This window comes from Acanthochromis polyacanthus, chromosome 13, assembly GCF_021347895.1.
Source record: "Acanthochromis polyacanthus isolate Apoly-LR-REF ecotype Palm Island chromosome 13, KAUST_Apoly_ChrSc, whole genome shotgun sequence".
Lineage (NCBI taxonomy): Eukaryota > Metazoa > Chordata > Actinopteri > Pomacentridae > Acanthochromis > Acanthochromis polyacanthus.
In genome coordinates, this window is record NC_067125.1 from 23630506 (window position 1) to 23645500 (window position 14995).

Genomic DNA, 14995 nt, shown 5'->3' on the forward strand with positions numbered 1-14995 from the left:
GATCAAGGAGAGACAAGAAGACATGATGTGGCTTTTTTCTGCTGTTTTCATTGCAAGGTGAGGTTCCAGGGAAATGGTGCATAACTCAGCTGGAAAAAGAAATGGCAGAGTTTTTTAAGAAGCTACAGTTTGGACCATTCTCTTATTGATTCATTCTACTCTGTCAATGAAACCTGTCTCTTTCTCTGTTTTATTACTGTCATTCTCGTTTATTTGTTCCTCTCGGTTTTATTCATTGTTTTGTGATTTAAGTTCAGTTTGTACAGAATTAATTGAAGGCTGCTCTCCATTACTATGGTAGCAACCCCCTCCCAAATTCTGTGTTGCATTGCATAAGACATCTGGCATCCAGCCCTCAACTAAACCACGGTATGATGGAGCCACATGTGGAAATGCTCTCTCTGCTGTCTTGAATTTTCACTGAGCCCCATCCAAATATTTACCCTCAGTCTCATCTCCTCCTCAGTGCTGATTTTACCACAGAATATGCAGCCTGGAACTAGTTGCTCAGCAGAGAAAAGAATGTTTGCATTGCTGAGACACGGAGGACGATACAGATGATTAAGGAAGCTTGACCTGTTGAGAGAAGCCTTATCTCAGTGGTGCTTTGTTATTTTTCCTGTGAGTGAAGACCCATCTGGATTAAAAGTAATCCTCCTAAGTAGTGTTGGCCCTGTGGTCAAAGCAGTTAAGAAAGTCGATGCATATCTCCCCAAAACCTCTGTGTTTATATTGATTTAACCCACAAAGCTTCCAGGAATGTGTTCATAGACATGCAGAGGTGGATCCTGTCAGGAAAAGGGTTTTGTTAATTTTGTTTTTTCCAATAACCCTCATTTGAGGCTATGAAGACTTTTCAGTTCACTTTTATTCAAATTGGTGCTATAGAGCCAACTCACAAGATATGTCATCTTAAGGCACTTCACACAGTAAGATGAAGACCTTACAAAATCATACAAGGAAACCCAATGGGTCCTAATGATTCCCCTTGAGTAGCACTTTGCAACAGTTGGAAGAAAAGGCTTCAGCTGAGCAGGAAGAAACCTCCAGCAGGCCCAGGCTCTGGGTGAACGGCCATCCACGTTCTCCAGGCGGGGTGAGGGTAGAGGGAAGAAAGACCTGAGTAGAAAACTGACAAAAATGCATAAGAGAGCAACAAACTTGGGGGAGAAGTGCTCGGTGCATTGTGGGAAGGCCCCCAACAGTCTAGGCCTATAGTAGCTAAACTCAGGGAATGTTCAGGGTCATCTGAGACAGTCTGAACTATGTGCTTTACCTATAAACTGTAGGCTACTGATGATGAAGACAGTATTGTGATTTAAATTGCAATAACATTCTGTGATACTTTGCTCAAGATACAAAACATCAACATCTTCACCAAAAAGAGGGGATCATGAGCAGATATGAGGCAGCAACTAATTACTGTTAATATTGATTGATCTACTGTTTTGTTTTTCCAAGTAATCCATGATATGAGTCAGCAATCAAGGTGACATTCTCAAATGTCTTGTTTTGTTTGACCAACAGTTCAACATCCAACAATGTTCAGTTGTATGACAAGGAAAAGTTCTATATTTGAGAAACTAGGAAAGCATAGTTTTGCTTATAAATTAGATAAATGTTTAATTGCTAAATTAGTTGGAGTGGCCAAGGGGTTATGGTGCATACCACATGAGTAAAAATGTCCTAGGCAGCTGAGTGTTCGGATCAGCTCCTAGCCAGCCAGACCTTTTCTGCAAACCATTCTCCTGAAAAGAAAGCCGTGACTTTCAAACAACTTAAGGTGATGTAGTCTTTGGCTGTGTTTGGATGTCACTGATCTGTCTCTAGTAAGTCAGATCAGTGAGGTCCAGTCTCGAAAGTATGGAATGAAACTCATATCATAGAATTAGAGCTTATTAAACAATAAAAAAAATTGCATCCACCCTCACCTGAACCTAAGAATACTTATGTGCCTTGCATGGGTGTCTGCACAAATGACTGTTAGAAAACCACTTGAACTTCTGCTCTTTGGGCAGTTTTTAATCTGACTGCTGGGCAGCAGAGGTTCTTCCAGCTCGCTGTAAATGAGGCTCATCAGGCCTGGCTCTGAAAGCCACAATCAATAGCTTTTAAGTGGCTTTGCAGTGGTTCTGATCCCTGGTGAGAAATGGATATTGAGATCAATAAGTTCTCAGTTTCTCCACAGTAACAATAATAACATGAGTTAGTGCAGAGATGAGAAACCAGTGTCTGAAGAGTTCCTCATCCACTGTGTTGTGCTTCGCGTATGTGTCTGGACTTTGTCCATCATCTTGGTGTGAGTACAGTTAATGATGTACAGGCTGATCACATCATATTGATCCAGGGTGATGGTCAGTGCTCAGTTATCATGGTCCTCCTCAACAGTCATATTCATGACACCACTGGTGAGACCATTGTGATAGAAGAAAGAAAATGAATCACTTGTTGATTGTTGCCTCTTACTGTTTTAGATCAGATCAAGACTTGAGCTGTTTCTGTGTCACATTTACTGTAATAGTGGAGAAACCTTTTTCACCATATAAATCAGGAAAGCATTTGTCTTTCAAATGTTATTCCTTTTCCTAAACAGACGATCCATCAATCTTGCCGACTTTAAAAAGCAGTCAGGTTTGCAGATGTTAAAATGTAAATCAGGCTTTGAAATACTCTCAAGCTCAGCTTCCTCCTGTCACTTTGTGTTGGTACAACCAAATGTGTTGCACCTTGTGAATGCCTCATTTGTACAGCTATTTTGTCTGGACTACAAATGAATACAAAATACACAAAGGCCGTACAGAGACATGCAATAAGTACTGCAGTGGGATTCACTGCTTATTTCCTGTTTATGTTCAGCCATTTGACACAATTATAAACACTTTTGCCTTTAGATTTAGTCGGATGACACAATTTGAGAATAGTTGAACCGTAACCATTAAAGAGCATGCTGTGCACTGTTGGCTGCCTTCACCTCACCAAGAGGTCCTGTTTCATTAGTGCAAGTATGACCGCTGGACCAGTGTTCAGTAGTCCCAGTATCAAAACCAAAACAGAGCTTTTTTAGCTTGCTGTTAAAAGTATTTGCGTGGTTCTGAAAGGTTTGATGTTGTCAAACATGTTGAAATCAGGAGCTGTCTGATCAACATAAGAAAACCAATCTGACCTAGAATGTGATGCCACCTTTTTGTAGTTTGACAGTCTTTAGTATTTGGAGCTATAGAGACTGGTGCCTGGTGTCCAAAGTCATTCTGTGGTTCAATCTCCAGCTCTAGGTCTGATTTGAGGTCAGTCTCTGGAGTGTTGGCTGTTTGTATGCGCTGAGTGTATTTACTCCTCCTGGCAAAAAATTTGCCACAGTGAGATAAGGAGCTGAAATCATTGAAGGGTCCTGTTAGAGTTCCTTTTTCAAGCAGTCCACACAGTAAAGCTTGAAAGATGTACAGCCTAATCACTTTGTAGTATCAAATCTGAGATGATTTGTTTAGTAGTACAGCTCTGGCAACGCCATTCATGCACAAACCTGAGACCAGAGAGAGGCTCCTGAACAGCAGCATTTTGTTGGAGGTAACAATATCTTTGGAAAGTTTCCTCCCTAAGAGGGTGGAAGTAGACAAGCATACAGCTGAAACATTCTCCCCTGCTGATCATGGCTCCACACTGGCAGCCTTTCAAACACGCTGGGCTGGTGCCACATTTAACCCGCCTGAGACTGGAGCTTAGTCACAGGGAGCTGCAGCCACAATGCTCAGGCTGAACCACTGCAGGCTTTAGTTTGGCTCTACCACACCAGGCTGACCTGCTGCTTGTACCAGCAGGCACCTTGGCTGAGCCGACGGTGCTGGTGCCTCCCTGACTGAGCTCTGTGAGGCGTGCTGTGTTTCTGCTCTCCTTCAGTCTCATGTTGAGAATGTTTTGATACTTTTATCTCAGTGGTTTGAGGTGAAGTTGGAGTATTTTCTGTTGTTGCTGCAGCCAGAAGTGCTTGCTTTTTCTTGCATTTTTTTCCCCCTGATAAGCGGCTCACCAGTTCTTTAAATCATTTGGCAACAATTTAATGGGTTCAGCTTCTCAAATGGGAGGATACGTTGTTTTTGTCTTTTATCACAAATATAACATCTTTTAAGTGTCAGATTTTTCAAAGATGTCTCCTTGATCCTGGGAAACAGAAATGTTTTTTGTTTTTTTTGTTTTTTTTACTATCATGACACTTTGCTGACCTATTATTTGAGAAATTGTGAACATATCAATAGATATATCAGTAATCTAAGCAAAACTGTCCACAGTCATGTCAGCAGCTCTGAAACTATATTTAAATCCTATTCATGCTTTCTTTATCTGTAATGGTACACCTGACATAACTATTACCATCATAGTGATACAGTGCTACTGTCCAAGCTATAACCTGTAACCTGTACCATGTGGAAATGCAGTCAGAGCCTTTCAGAAACATCCATGGGAACCCTAAAGTATTTTTCTGTCTTCAGTAAGAGGAGGAATATGACAATCCACCCGATCTAACATGCTGTATTTAATCAGGTTTAATATTTACCATGCTATGTCTTGCTTTAACATGCGAGCATGCTGACATTTGCTAGTTAGCTAAACAAACATAACTAAGACTCAGAAATATTTTGGGAAAATGGAAATTTAGATCTGATGACAAGTTAATGGTTAAAGGGTCCTGGAAGTCATTGATAATGAAAATCATTCATGGTGTCCAAATAGTCCATGCAGCACTGAAGAATAAACACACTGATAGCCGTACCAGTTATCAAACCAATTTGGATTCATCCACTGGGAACCATGAAAGTTGCAGACTGATGCAGTTACACTTCTATCTGTGGTGCCTTAAAGCTAATGTGGTTAGTTAATATCTTTCCAGCTCTGTTGTTTAGCTATCTCCTTGCATTATATAGGCTACAGTACAGGCACAGACGGACATGGGAAGAGTTCTGTAGGTTCTAGCTTGTAATTGTATCACTAATTAAAAAGTCAAATGTGTGCAGCTGGACCAGAAGTGCTGACTTGTAGTTGTAATTAGAAAGCATTTCAAAGGGAAGAGTCCAGTGGAGGTGTCTTCACTTTGGTTGTAAAGGGCTCATTTGGTTTTATCTTGCTGCGGGAAGATGACAGGAAAGAGGCAAACCAGTGCCTCTGTCTTTCAGCTGATTAGGGACTCAGTGCAGTATTGGCAGTCAGACGTCCCTTCCATCTGTCTGTGCACTATTTCAACTCACTTTATCTGCCTCAGTTGAAGAGGCTGTAAATCGTCACCATATGAATATTCCTCCTTTCACGAGCGTTTTAACAGATCCTTCAGAGGTAATGGAGCTTGAGATCAGAGTCTGCTGGACAGGAGCAGGCTGGCTTCACGTTACTGTGATTCTGTCATGCAGACATGACGTCTGGCCTTTGATCTGTCTTCTCTCTGAAGGACAGATTGATCTGAAGTGTGCAGGGCAGACAGTACTTCTTTGCACTTCAATTATACACCGCTTGAATTTATTATGTGTGTCTGTGTGTGACCTGCTGTACAACCAAAGGGCATTGTGCCTCACTTCCCCTGTGCGTGCTCTGCCTTTTCAGCCTGACGGTTGGACTGGCTCGGAGCAGTCTGGCCTGGAGCCTCTGTGTGCTGAGGACGGCTGCAAAATGGCACCCAGGAGGAAATCAGAAACATGCACTCGACTCTCTGTCTCTGGTGTTGGAAGTAATTTCAGATTACATTCTGTTTCTGGCTCTGCATCGATTTCAGGCTAACATGCAAGCCAGCAGGAAGGCACGCAGGGGGATTAAGGAATGAGTTTTGTGTTTTGGGGGAAGTTTTAGTCTGTGGGTCCCAGAAGGAAGGCCAGTCTGCACAAGTCCAGAACAGATTCAGTTGTAGAACCGATTACCTCTTCACTGTGGATGTTTTATTATAAGCTCTATGATGAAAACCCAATATTCACTGAAAAGCACGAAAGTGAAGCATTTATGGTGAGGTGGGACAACTTTTGTGATGAAATCAGTAAGTACATTTAGGTTTCTCTTTAGGAGTTGGTCTGGCACTGTGTGAACGCATAAATCCTCAGTTTGGCTGCGGTTGGCTTTTATGTTGTGAATGTATCGGGTGCAGTTGAGGTTAGTGGTGATACTGAGGAGAAGAAGCAGTGAGGAACCGCAACTTTAATCACAGTACAAAAAACAACAACAACTTAGTTTTGCATGCTGAGTATGTCTATATTTATCATCTTGAATAGCTTCCATGTGCATCTGCTTTGTAAATACCTGTGTAGACTGCTTTTCCTTTGCCCTGATCTAGATGACATCTCATGACGAGTGAAGTGTTGGAACAGAGTTAGAGCATCTTACTTGACCTATTTACACCTACTGCTGTGTGCAAGAGAGTGCAGGGAAGTTGCAGTGAGTAAAGACTTTAGGATTTTGGATTTTGTTGTTATAGTGACTGAAACCCTGCCTGCACACATTATCCTGGACGTTACTACACTACAGTCAAAGAAATGTTAGTAGAAGCATTAAAGTGTCAAAGTAATGAGTCAGATTGTGAAGAAGCTGAGAACAGTATTTTCTTCCTCTCTACTTCCCCCTGTTTCTCATCCTCTGAGATTCAGCTTCTCAACACGATCACACAGTTTCACTCGTAGCCCAACTTAACCTCGGCGTTCTTCTTCTTCTCTGGCTGCCAGAACAGCTTTGTGTTTCCATTAACATGAAGGAGGCGACGTAGTGTGTAGATAGCGTTTAGTTTCTGGAAATACAGCACTGGCTTCTAAAGAATGGATGATGGAGGCCAAAGGTTTATATTCTCCTGGAAAGACCTTTCTTTCTAACGCACACACACACACACACACACACACACGCGCGCACACACACACACACACACACACACACACACACACACACACACACACACACACACACACACACACACACACACACTAGAGGTTCATCCTATGGGACACTGACCCTCCCCTCCCTCCCTCCCTGCCTCTGATTTGACCTTATTTTTTTAACCACTCAGTCAGCCCCCTGCTGGTCTGCTCTCAGTAAACCCCCCAGCCTCCCTCTCACCCATTCATGTATTTGCTCGGCGTCTCTCTGGCTGCTCGTTCGGAGTGGATATGAGGCATGAACAATCTTGCTGTTTTACGTGTGATTCCTCACGTCATTTCCAGTGAAGTTTAATTATATGTCGCCATGGTAACGCAGATGCTGAACTCATGCAGATTTCCTGAAGCTCTAAACCTGGCCCTTTGTTTTTCCAGGTCTTTAAAGGTGAATTTCAGCTCCCAGATTTCCTAAAAGAACAATCACAGGTACAGTAACACTTCTGCCTGTTGTTGAGCTTCTTTTTTTTTTTAAATTTCTTTTCCAAATTCAGCCTTTTTCTAGTGTCTGATTTGAGTTAAACCATGTGTTACTCAGTGGAAGATCACATTACAGAATTCCATCTGCTCACAGTTACTCATCTCCTCTTGTTTTTCCACTTGAGTTTCTGGCCATCTAACGCAGCCTGTTGTTGATTTCTGGTTTCAGCTTCACGACTGCTTCCCATGTTTTTTTTTTTTTTGGGTCTTTAGCGTTGTTGTTTTTTGTTGTTGTTGTTCGTCAGTCTCTTTGTGTTGTCTCTTGGTTTCAAAGCCGATGCTGGTGAAAGATCACTTCTGCCCTCTGCTGGTAGTTAGGCAAATCTACGTCTGTTTTCTACATGTTCTACATGCTTTAAATTGCCTTTTTTCATTGAACGTTGTGACTCAGCTGTCTGTCAGCATTTTCTTGGTGGCTGCAGCTGCACTCCTGCATTTCCTCAGCAGACACTTTGTCACAGAGCTGACTCTGAAAGCTCATCTGCTGTCTGTTCTTCCACACAGATCCAGAAGTCTGCAGAGAAACCCAACCCCAGTTAGGAGTAGAGGAGCATCAGCGCTACACCACAGGTACAGCTGAGAACCTCACTGACTGCTCACTGTCCAAATGAAACTCGTACATCCGTTTTACAAGCGGTACAAGCTTTTGAGATGTCATTTTGTTTTTGATTTTGACCATGAGTTTTCTTAATAGTTAAAATGAGCTCCACCTCCATTACAACAGTAATTCTGCTTCCACATTCATGCATCAGTAGCATAATATAATATTATCGGAGTACATTGTGCTCTCAGTCTCTCAGTCTGTAGTCACCACTGTGTTCTCATCCACAGCATCTGATTGGTCAGGAGTGACAGCCTCCCAACACAAAAGGATACACTACTGTTCAAAAGTCTGGGGTCATCCAGCCAATTTCATATTTTCTATTAAAAAAAACAAAAAACCTCACACTTTTATCCATGTGCTAACATAACTGCACAAGGGTTTTCTAATCATCAACGAGCCTTTCAACAGCATTAGCTAACACAATGTAGCATTAGAACACAGGAGTGATGGTTGCTGGAAATGTTCCTCTGTACCCCTATGGAGATATTCCATTAAAAATCAGTCGTTTCCAGCTATAATAGTCATTTACCACATTAACAATGTCAACACTGGATTTATCATTCATTTAATGTTATCTTCACTGAATAAAGCTGCTTTTCTTTCAAAAATAAGGATATTTCTAAGTGACCCCAAACATTTGAACGGCAGCATCTGTCATATATGTACACATGTAGAGAATAGAATGGAATATGCTCTATTGTCATTAACAGCGTATAACGAGATTACAGATATAGAAAGACTCTTTAGCTAAGTTTTGAGAATAAGATATTTTTTTTTACAGCAAACATGTCAGTTTCAGATATCAGTTGTAGAGCTCAATGATTACTAATATTCGATATTGGTTCTGAAACAACATGCTGCTCAACTCCTAATTGAAGCTTGTGTAATATCAGCAAATGTACTGAGCGATCCCTTTAACATGCATGAACATAATATCCTTGGTGTCTGATATGGATATTTCCATAAAAAGAACGCTTTGAATATTGTTAAATGAGAGCGACACCTTCCCCCTCACTGAAAAGTCCACAATCCACGATGATGCAGATACTTGTCAGATCAACAGTTTAACTCGTGAAAACAAGATGTCTGCTCCACCGCTGGAAGTAAACTGTCAGTGTTTGTGCCATGCAGACTTTCACGCTCCACAAACAAGCTGGGAGGGTTGCTTTAGTGCAGTGAGAGGAGCTGGTGATGCACCTTCTATCTTTAGATGAGTGTCTTTGGTTCACACAAAACTTAGGTTTAAAAGAACTCAGGGAAGCTTTCCACTTTCAGCAGGACCACTGGAAAACAGCCTTTTGGTATCAGATTCAAAACAGAACATCAACAGAAAAGTAACAACCCAAACATATTTTTAGTACACTGCAAAAACTCTAAATCTTACCAAGTTTATTTGTCTTATTTTTAGTCAAAATGTCTCATCCCACTTGATTTAAGATAAAGTCACTTAACAAGTGAGATTTCAGCAGATGGAGGGACTTGTTTTAAGACAATGCATCTTAAATATCTTGTTAAGTCAAACTATCTCGGAATTATCTTGTTATGAGTTGAATTTGAGTTGAAGAAAACTCAAAATAAGTTTCACCATCGTGTCGTCCTGCAGGTCAAATTGATCTGTTTGAAAATGTGGAAAAAAATATTTTCACAGTGAAACTTCTGATGTCCAGATTTTCAACATTTTTTTGTGATGGAAGAAAAGAAGTGTCAAACAAAAATGTTTCTTTACAACATTCACATAAAACCCAAGCAAAATCCAGCGAAATTCACTAGATTTTGGTGTGAATGCTCATAATGAAAATATTAGAAGTTTTACTGATAAATATGTAATCACTTTAGATATTGTAGGATTTTTTTGGAAGATTTTTACTTATTTTTGAGAATATTTGCAATTTATATATATATATATATATATATATATATATATATATATATATATGTATGTATATATATGTATATTTTATTTCTTGCCAAATTTGTGTTTTACTTTTAAATAAAACTTTTAAGGGAAACATGTAAGGAATTTTCTTCCTGAAGATTTTACAAATTTTTATAAATTTGGGGAATTTTTTGCTAGATTTTTGGATTTTTTTCAGACAAGGGAACAGTACTTTTTGGTGCCGTAAATAAAGGCAACATTAGGGTTAAGACACCTAAGCTTGGCAATCCTGGTAAAACGGAGCTTAAAATATGTTTTCCCAGCTAATTTTAAGATCTCAATATTCTAAATATCACATCTTATATCTAGCAATCTTACCAAGCCATTTTTCACTTGTTGTATTGACAGATTTTTTCACTTATTTCAAGGTAAAAGTTCCTTGAAATAAGTTATTTTTTCTTGTTTTAAGAGGAGCATTTTTTCCACAGGGGGACTTTAACCTTCAGTAATAATGTTTTTCGCCCGTTTGGGAGCACATCCTTGACACCTCTTATCAGCGTGATATGTTGAGCTGTTAGTTTCCAGCAGCTCCACAGCAGCAGCAGCCTTCATCTGGACAATATGAGCTGAAACATGACATTTACATACAAACAGAGAAGCTGAGAGGAGCTCCGCATCCAGCTGATGATTCTCTGAGGGTTTATCACTAGCACACATCCTGCCACTCACTGTCACTTCATACAGTGTTATAAAATAATGCTTGGACCAACTAAATAAATGATCTGTTTGGTTGTTGTTAGATCATACTACTGGATTATTCCTACTGACGCCTTACTGAAAAAGGTGCATTTAAAATACAATTCTAGTTGTGTCTAAACCTGTTGTAAATGAATGTTAGACCTGGACTTTCTCCCATTTCTAACATTCTCACTGAGTGATCATTTTACATGGAAATATCTCTGAACTCACAGATCAGCCGTCATTTTTAATTTGTGCTCGGTGACTTTGTCAGATGAGGTCACAGTTACTAAATCAGTATTTTATTGACAGAGAGCTGCAACTTGGAAATGTTCCTGAAGTGACTGCTGGTTAACATGGAGACTTAATGAAACATATTTCAGTTCATGCTCACTTCATTTCAATGTAATTGAAATGAATTACAATTAACAATTAACAATTAACGACATGTGTTATCTCACAGCACGTCACACAGTGAAGTGAAAACCTTAAAAACCTAAATGTGTCCAGTGAAACCCAACAAAACCAATGTTTCCTTTGGAGTCACTTTCAACAAGCATTTGGTGAAAGTGGGAAGGACAAAAAATAAGATGAAATATTCTGATAAACAGTTCAATTTACCTCCAAGCTTATTGGAAATACAAAACACAGTAATGGTTTTCATTACTTGGGACTATTAAATGTTACTTTAAAAATGGAGCAGGTTTGAACTATAAAGATAAATGTGGTGAAGGAGATGCTGAAACTCGCAGAACACCCCAGATTCAACACGTGTCAGCCTCTCATCAGGCATTCAGGTCTATTGATAAGTGTTTTGATTTGCTGTCAGCTCCACATATTGATTACACAGGATTTCTGTGTTGTGATATCTTGGGCTATTTGTAAGACCTTAACCTCACTATGTTTAGTACTATGAGATGACCTACACTGCTGTTCAAAAGTTTGGGGTCACTCAGATAATTTTACACTTTTATCCATGTGCTAACATAACTGCACAAGGTTTTTCTGATCATCAACGAGCCTTTCAGCACCATTAGCTAACACAATGTAGCATTAGAACACAGGAGTGATGGTTGCTGGAAATGTTCCTCTGTACCCCTATGGAGATATTCCATTAAAATCAGTCGTTTCCAGCTAGAATAGTAATTTACCACATTAACAATGTCTACACTGGATTTATCATTCATTTAATGCTATCTTCATTGGAAAAAAAATGCTTTTCTTTCAAAAATAAGGACATTTCTAAGCGACCCCAAACTTTTGACCGGTAGTGTGTGTTGTGAATTGGTGCTGTGTAAATAACACTGAATTGAAGTCATGTAATGGTGGATGTTTGAGATTTACTCCAGACTATTTCATCTGCATTCAGAGAATATTGACACTAAGGGAACTGAGAGATTTCAGCTTAAAGTTGAAGCTTGTTCAGATCTTCTGTCGGTCACTAACACGTTCTGTTTTCATGTTCCAGTTCAGGAGTCTGTGCAGTGGAGCTCCTGTTCACGGACATCGTCTCACCCATCGCACCATCCATGTTGGGCCTCAGCACATCTTAAGGGTCACATGTCCACAGCAGGGCAGTCTCCTCTAGGGCTGGACCCGAATATCCGAATATTCGTTCGCTACGGCGGTATCCTGTCTTTAACGGGGCCCGAATATTCGGAGGCCAGAAACCACTATTCGGGCCAGCCCTAGTCTCCTCACCCTCCTCCTCACCCCCGCCTCCTCCTGTGGGCTGCTATTACTGCTGGTCTTCGGGAGAACTCTGGGCCCTCGATGTTGTACTGTACAGAAAGAAAATCCTGGTCCTCAGCACCACCGAATGTCTGCTGATTGTCATTTCAGTGTCACATCACGCTCATCGATTTGTAGAAATCATTTTTGCCTATTTAGAAAACAACTTTGATTCTGTTGTAAGAAATTGCAGTGAACTGAAATCGCAACAAGTATTTATGAATGGAAAATTAGCTTTTGGAAGATGCAATACCTATTTTAATGTTTAATTTTTTTCATGCCTTTGTATTGTGCAATGTCATGGGTACTGATCAGTTTGACGTATCAACCGTGATAAACAATGCTTTTTTCTAAACCTCTTGTCAAACTGTTTCTTCTGTCTTTAAGGAAACCCCAACCAGGTAGAACCAAACACTAGATTACTTTAAAGTTGCAGCACTAAGCACAGTTTGATTCAACCAACCAATGATCTGAAATTGCTGATGTTCTATAACAATATATTCACATACAAGCAATAGTTATTTTAAACTAGTTAATAAATTGACAGAGCTTCACTCCAGTAGAAACTCCTCTTTAGTCCAATACAACAGTATTTCTGTAAACTCTTTCTTGTATCAGCTTCTTGTTTTTATGAATGTTCTTTCAGTTCATTATGCAGGTTCTGTGGGTGGTTTTCATGAACTGCATGTTTCTAGTGTTTTGTCCACCCAACTATCTTCTATGGCAGAAGCAGAGCTGCTTTTTAAGCTCTGTGAAAAACTGACAGAACGTTCAGGCAACAGTCTTTGAGGATTCTGTTGTTTTTTTTTTAGAGAAGTTCATGTTGACTAAATCTGCTGTGAATCTGCGTCTCAGACACACTGAGACGAGCTGCTCGCAGATTCCACTATTCACTGTTCTTTCATGCTTACAGTGGTGGAGGATATTCAGGAGCAACACCACTGTAGAAAAGTAAAAGTCCTGTAGTCAAAGTTGTAGTCCAAAATGTCAGAATATTCTCCAAGTCTAACCCGAACCCAAAAGTCAAAGTTCTGACCGTGCAGAACATCCATTCCACTCTATCCTGTCACCTTGCAGGTAGAAGATCCCCAGTTCATGGGGGCCTGGGATCTTTCTGCATGGAGTTTGCATGTTCTCCCTGTACATGTGTGGGTTTTCTCCGGGTTCTCCAGCTTCCTCCCACAGTCCAAAAACATGCTGAGGTTAATTGGTGATTCTAAATTGTCTGTAGGTGTGAATGTGAGTGTGATTGTCTCTATATGTAGCCCTGTGACAGACTGTTACCTGTCCAGGTGTCTTCTGTCTTCACCCTACATCAGCTGAGATAGACTCCAGCCCCCCACAGACCCAAATGAGGATTAAGCAATGCATACTATTCCATACATGATACTGTTGAATGCTGAACAAACACCCTTAAAAATCACAACATTTTTCCCACCTGCCTGCTGCTGCTGTGACCAAAATGAATGAAGCCTTCACTGTGCTGCATTAAATCTGGTAGAGCTGCAGCAGATTCAGATGGTTGACACTCCACTCATTGTTATAAGATGGATATTTACTCTCCAATTTACAGCTTTGTTTGGGTAGAAGTGACAGTTGCGGACTGATGTGCTGATGGACACAGAAATGTGTATTTCAGCATTCCCCGTGCTTGTCTCCACAGAGCTCATTCATTGTGGCCTCACAGTTGTGGAGCTGTTACTGACTGCGTTTGGAGATGCTTTTTCAGAGAGAAACAACAAAAATAATGCAAAGCCAAAGGATTTCATTTAGACGCTTTGGAGTTTAAAGCTGCAATAATTGACTTCTTTCCACTTTTTTTGAACTATTACAACCTTACAAAGCTCATGTGCAGAACACAGAAAGACACAATAAATGTTAAGTCCAGTATTCAGTCTTTCTAGCTCTGTTTTATTCTAAAAAAACACCAAGTCCAGAGGAAATATCTGGGGCCTGTTTCACGAAGCAGGTTCACTGAAAACTCTGAGTTTCTTAACCCTGAAATGAGGGAAACTCAGTTTTCCGTTTCACGAAGCGAGGTAACTTAACCCTGAGACAGAGGGGTAACTCGAGCCTGTTTCACAAAGAGGGGTAACTTCAACTCTCGGTCAGTTACCGCAGTAACATACTCTGAGTTGAACCTGGTCGGCAGCAGGTTTATCTGAGAAAACCTCGAGTTTCTCTCTGTCTCCGCCCTCTTTCAACCACACACGCTGTTTCATTTCCTCATTCATTCAGTCAGTAAGCGAGCGAGTTTTGGCGTAGAACAGCTTTTATTAACGATCCAGTGGATAAAGGAGCAGCATTACTGCACAGATAATTAAATATTCGTCGGTAGATTGTTATCAGACCGCGCATAAATGTTCTCGCATTTCCGGACAATTATCTGTTTGAGCGGTACCGTTTCGTAATCGTTTCAAGTCCATAATCTACATAAACAACCTAATCCGTCCTTACATTTACATTACCAACCAGTCATGCTCTCACATCCAGCAGATATTGTGTGTTGCGCTGCGGTTCTTTGCAAATGGAAGTTTTTATATAATGTCGGAGATGCAGAGTAAGGCAACTGTATGGAGGACATCCTGGCCCTGAAACGACTTTTACCATCATTGTTGTTTTCCTGGACATAAACCTGTCAGAGCATCAATGAGGAGTTCCACAGGATTGCAGGTG

The 14995-nt window shown here is 40.5% G+C and overlaps 1 protein-coding gene across 2 annotated transcripts in view; it reads left to right on the forward strand.

Annotated features, from left to right (window-relative positions):
* Positions 1-12674, forward strand: part of tpst1 (tyrosylprotein sulfotransferase 1) — a 55701-nt gene extending 43027 nt beyond the window's left edge. Inside the window, exons 4-6 of one of the 2 annotated variants that reach the window (XM_022201024.2) lie at positions 7269-7319; positions 7875-7940; positions 12057-12674. In XM_022201024.2, coding sequence (XP_022056716.2) covers positions 7269-7319; positions 7875-7910 — 87 coding nt within the window. In that variant the 3' untranslated portion in view covers positions 7911-7940; positions 12057-12674. The remainder of the gene's footprint in view (positions 1-7268; positions 7320-7874; positions 7941-12056) is intronic. The other variant, XM_022201025.2, reaches the window with a different exon arrangement.
* Positions 12675-14995: the final 2321 nt, after the last annotated feature.